Source organism: Polyodon spathula, chromosome 20, assembly GCF_017654505.1.
Source record: "Polyodon spathula isolate WHYD16114869_AA chromosome 20, ASM1765450v1, whole genome shotgun sequence".
Lineage (NCBI taxonomy): Eukaryota > Metazoa > Chordata > Actinopteri > Acipenseriformes > Polyodontidae > Polyodon > Polyodon spathula.
The window spans coordinates 28,273,981-28,279,980 of record NC_054553.1 but is presented as its reverse complement, the minus strand read 5'-3'; the positions used below and the strand labels follow the sequence as shown (position 1 = coordinate 28,279,980).

The following is a 6,000-nucleotide window of genomic DNA, read 5'->3' as shown; positions in this document are numbered from 1 at the left end:
CAATTAATCACAACCCTTTGATTAAACAGCATTCTGAATTTACAGCCAACGGAATTATGCACGTTTGCATTTGGTCACCTGATCTCCTGTTTATGCAGCTGCAGCTGCAAACATTTTTGAGGAAATTCCTGACAACTCCTGAGTTGCAATGTATATATATATATATATATGGATAATCAAATATATACATAGTATTTGTATGACGTCCTATAGAATACTGTATGTCAGTATATTCAAATATATTGATGAATATCTGTATTATGTCATTTTTGCATTGGTGACTGTAAATATTAGGCACTTATTTAATGTAACCTAAACGCTGTGACCCCAGGACTGGGCTCTCTTATTTTTACCCCATGCACTGGAACACACACACACACACACACACACACACACACACACACACACACACACACACACACACACACACACACAGGTCTCTGACAGGTCTTGCCACATGTAACGTTTGGTTTCATGAACGTGATTAACGAGTACTGTGCTTTGAAGAAGGAAAGGTGTGAAAATGCTTATATTAGCCTTGGATGATCCCAAGCACATGAACTGTTGAGCATTGTACCCTACTGCCTTTAAGACCAAGAACTTGTGTGGGGGCGTGGTTATAGCAAGGTACAATTATTGGCAGACCAAAACAGTGGAAGAGCACTTAAACAAGTGACTTGAGATCTGACTCACGTATTTAGCTTTAGTGTAGTGAAGCTAAATATAGTGTGCTCCTGGAATTATATTCAAGAGGCATCTTGGTCTGTATTTACATTTCAACAATAACCATCTGACATTGGCTAAAACATACACTGTATACACTATATATATATATATATATATATATATATATATATATATATATATATATATGTGTGTGTGTGTGTGTGTGTGTATGTATGTATGTATGTATATATAATAAACATAATAGCTTGATATATATCTCAAGGGGATAACAACTGAGCAAAATGAATAGCAAAAGTCAATGCCAGTTATAATATGATAACAATGTTGCCTCGAATGCAATAGATAGTTCTTGTAATTAAGGAGGGAGCCAGCTACAATGAAAAGGATGACAAGCAGTATTAACAATAAAGATCATAGGTTGGAAGGGTGCCTGGGAGAGCAGAACTCTGGTCCCAGTCTATAACCAGTAAGCCTGTTTAATGATCCTGTTTAGGTCAATGTGTGCTGCAACAGGGGCTGCTGAAATTCATTTGTTTACACTGTGATCTAATCGGTGTTGCTTGTTTGATCCAGAGTTTACCATTCTGTGCATTGTATCCAAAGGTAGTCCTTGCTAGGACTCTGCTGCCAGTGGTTTCCCTACAACCCTGGCAAATGAACCCCTTTCCCAGTTTAAATCAGAGGGTTATAACCGGAGTGCACAGAACCCAGCTGTTCCCATCTATTGAGTCTGTTTCATAGCTCCTTGCAGAGGGCAGTGATGTTAGAACCCAACACAATCAGGCATTTGTAAACAAACAAGCCGACCGGAAATCCAGGGTGAAAACTGAAAGCAGCACTGAGCGATGAGATCAGCCTCTGGCCTAGATTTTATAAAGACAGAAGCTGAGACAATCTCTCCATTCACACTGCATCTCTTCCAGCCCCTCCTGGAACTAAGCTACAACATCATAGTAACAATTCCAGCAAGAGGAGGCCACCCAGAAAGATATGCAAGAAACAACAGATGAGGCTGTACCTGACTGTATGCATTGTGTGCCACTACTATACTCTATACAATATAGATAAGTATACACAACAAATGGCTTGACTCCCATAGCACTAGATGTGTTATGCATCATGTGGTTGACAGTTTCATCATCCCTTTATTTGAATCTGCTGCAGGGAGTAGCCAAAGCATAGCTTTTAAACTGAAGGTGACAGAATGACCAAAAAGCTCCAGAGGGGAAAAATTACACACTTGTAAAGCTTAAAGCTACTTAGATGGGAACGTAAACAAACTGGTAAGCTAACAGTGGCTGGTTTCTACAGTATAATTTCATATAGTATAGTTTCACCTGTATATTTACGAGTCTTTGAACATGTCATCTTAAAGTTTGCTCATCTTGGACTGCACAGTGGCCCATCGCGATTATTCAGGTGTTTTTCGGTAGGCACCCCGACAGAGACTTGAAGGAACTCTGCACACCTGAACGAAATATAGGTTTACCGGTTGCGCTCTCGTCGGGGCTATTAAGGCACGTGCCTAACGGGTGCTGCTTGTGTGTCCTAGCATCCTTTTTTAAATCTCACCCCCTGCTTCTCCCTCTCTCGTTCGCTCTGCAGATCCCGGGAAATAAGGGGGGGGGGGGGTTGAGGTAGTTGCAGGCAGTCAGCGATTACATAGTATTATTATTAGCAAGATGGCGCTGTCAGGCTCAGCACCAGAACAGTTCCTTTTTCTTATAGAACATTATAACGCTACGAAAATGACCTCACTCTGAAAAAACAAAAAAAACATGCATTGAAATATACTTAGCATTTTTTTATACCTTAAAAAAATATATGGATTGACTCAAAGGGTTTTGAAAAGAATTGGTCACATCAAATCCTGTAGGATGTTTGGTGCAGAGACGAGGCGGTATAGCACGAATTTAAATAGCAGCGTCAATTTGATTTCCTACACTGACGTCTTGCAGAAACAGATATGCAGCTTTTCAAAAGCTGCAGACATTACATTTCATGAAGTCCAAGTAATGCAGACTATATATGATTAAAGTCCACCTCTCTCGCTTCACATATACATATATATGCGTTTGGTGGAAAATGGAGGATCATGGCTTGTGACAGCGTCAGAGATTTCGGTGAAATGCAACCTGAAAGCCTTTGCTATAAAAATTCGTCTTTTATTTAAATTACCTGTTATTATTATTTCTCTGTAAAAAGACTGCCTTACAAACAAACGTCTACTTGAAGCGGAGGATGCATGCGACGCTATTTGTAATGATCATGTCTTCATTTTTCAACCCTAGTTTTGCATTCAGCTCGCATTTCGATACTGGTGAGTACCATAACTACACTGTGTTTTTTGCAATGTATGATTATTTCTAGTTCGTCTATGTTTCTATTGTGTAGTGTTATTGACTCGATGTTCGATGCATTGTGTATTCTTTTAAAGTGTATCTTCGGAGCCGCGTCTTTGCTGGTTTTGAGATTACCTGTCATTGTTTTTGTTTTGTTTTGTTTTGTTTACTGCAGTTTAACACTTCGCGTTCCGATTAAGCATTTCTGCTGTGATGTTGTATTGTTGCAGCTTTCAATGGAAAAAATAAAACAAATATCTTTTTTTTTTTTTTTTTAAGCACTGTATTCTGTGTTGTTGTATGTCCCGTTGCACACAGATCTGTTGATACAATTATATAAATTTAAATAAATAAATACAATAAAATAAAAACAAAACATGAAATAACATTAAAGCGGTTGATTGTTCGGTACTGTGTGGTGCCCATTGACAGGAATATACCCTAGAGCAGCCGCAAACAACAGCCCCCGAGTCCGGTTATTATTGTTCCTTATACACACGTAGCAACATTGTTTCAGCCCTGTACAGTTGGGGTCTGCAGGTAAGTAAATAGGGGTTTGATTTTTGTTACAGGAGTGTGGTATGATTCAATTCAGATTTGTGATTCCCCTCCGCCCTCAAGCCTCCCTCGTTTCATTAATAGCAGCCCTTGGTTTAAGTGAATGATATAGCGCATCCCCGCAATTGTGTTGCTCTGTTTGCTGTACTATATAACATTGTCAGCCACTGTATATGTGTACCTGGATGTTGGAAATTGTATTTACTGCAATAATCAAAAGAGGCAGTGTTTTGTGCATTCCGCCAGTCCTAGCTAGGGCCACACACATGTACGCTTCTTTGGCCGATTTTAAAAGGAAAATGCCGACTTTTGCTTTAATTGAGTTCAAGTGACTGATGATAATACATGATCTTGGTATGGGTTATGGAATCAGGTCGCTATTTACAGTAGAAGTGAATGCTGCGTAATTGTATTTGTACACTGCAACCCTTTCTGCACCTTTGCAGCGGGCGACGCAGTGGGGCTGTTTGTATGAAAGAACGTTAAGATGCTGAAATGATGTTAGGGCTTCCATCAAATGTACATCCCAAAGAGTAAAGGCATACTGCTACTATTTAGCATCTTGCTGTCAAAACCGTATCTATCTATCTATCTATCTATCTATCTATCTATCTATCTATCTATCTATCTATCTATCTATCTATCTATCTATCTATCTATCTATCTAGCTATCTATCTATCTATCTATCTATCTATCTATCTATCTATCTATCTATCTATCTATCTATCTATCTATCTATCTATCTATCTATCTATCTATCTATCTATCTATCTATCTATCCATATCTATCTATCTATCTATCTAGCTATCTAGCTAGCTAGCTATCTATATCTATCTATCTATCTATCTATCTATCTATCTATCTATCTATCTATCTATCTATCTATCTATCTATCTATCTATCTATCTATCTATCTATCTATCTATCTATCTATCTATCTATCTATCTATCTATCTATCTATCTATCTATCTATCTATCTATCTATCTATCTATCTATCTAGCTATCTATCTATCTAGCTATCATTCATTCATTGATGTATTGGACAATGTTTATTAATGAAAATGCAAGACTCCTTACTTCTTTTACTCTAAAGAGCACAGGGGAAAGAACATCTCACTGCACAGAGAATGTGTATTTCCTTTGGAAATGACAATATTTTAATAGCTGAGCCATTAGAAAGTATTAGAGAGGCTTTCGTTTTACACACAATCTTCAGAACAATTAAGCTACATGTGTAGAAGTTGTGTGTATTGATGTGAATAGAAATGAATTTAAAAGATAAGACCACCAGAGCCAGTTGCCATGTGTACTGTATATATCTGTAGGTGTGCAAAATGTATTTCTCATTCGGGCACTGAGCGTGCAGTGTTCTGCTGCAGAAATTGATTATTTAAATCTTTGTGTTACAATATGCATTTATGATAATAACTTTTTGAAACAAAGTGGTGTTCTCAATGTCAAAGCATCACTGAACTGGTTTCCAATGGGTAAAGAAGAAACTGCTGGGTTGTTTGTTTACCATAGTAGTAAACTTTTATAAGGGGGGGTCAGATGGAATTAACATGAATAAACTTTCCAAACAGAGCAAACTAGCAAATTTAAGTCAAGTGGAGTGCGGGTGTAATAAACACAGTGTAACAATGGCATTGTGAGAATCAGTGAGCTTTCTCTGGTCTCTGACCTTGGAGAGCTTACCAATACCAATAGCCAATACTTGACGATTGAAGAACCTGTTGCTCAGTTTGTAATGGACATCATATCAAATGAATGCAGGGGAGGAAATAAGACTCCCATTGTACAATCATTAAATAGCAGCTTAGGGTCTGGATAGAGATTAAATCATAATTCTCATAGGGTATGGTTCAATACAATACCCGAGTTTGAATGCTCTTTGCTGTCCATCCACAGTAAAACTGGGAATGGCTCAAACTTCTATACAATTGGAGTCATATTGCCATCCCTGAGTTTTCATGTCATTTGCTGCACTGTAAGGTGTTGCTTACTGTATGTGAAGATTGATCCCAACAGCAAGTAACTGGTCAGCTTGTATTTTGATTGCATGCACCCATTTCAGTTGAGTCTGAACAGATTGCAATCAATTCCAGGGGTGCAGGCTGTGATAGATTCATTGATTGAATGATTGGAGCTGGTCTATAAAGACTGAGTTACAGCAGTCAGATGTGGAGAGAATGGCAGGTGCATGTGAAGTACTGCACACCCTGTACCGCACAACTGGACTGTACGGTAAGATATGTACAAATAATGACAAGCAGTTCTCTGCCTCATTTGTGGAAAAAGGTTTGAAAGACTGGCCTTACTTAGCTCAGTTAGCTCAGTGGGAAAAATCTTGTTTTTGGTGCTTAAGGTCCAATATTGTACTGGTTACCAGGGCTCATTCTACCTGTAGTA

The 6,000-nt window shown here is 38.3% G+C and overlaps 1 protein-coding gene across 3 annotated transcripts in view; it reads left to right on the top strand.

Annotated features, from left to right (window-relative positions):
* The first annotated feature begins 2,390 nt into the window (after positions 1-2,390).
* The window catches only part of LOC121295482 (serine/threonine-protein kinase LMTK1-like), a 37,738-nt gene continuing 34,128 nt past the window's right edge, over positions 2,391-6,000 (top strand). For 2 of the 3 annotated variants that reach the window (XM_041220132.1, XM_041220130.1), the window contains exon 1: positions 2,392-3,007. In XM_041220132.1, the coding sequence (XP_041076066.1) occupies positions 2,929-3,007 (79 nt within the window). In that variant the 5' untranslated portion in view covers positions 2,392-2,928. Of the gene's footprint in view, positions 3,008-6,000 lie in introns of all 3 variants that reach the window. The other variant, XM_041220131.1, reaches the window with a different exon arrangement.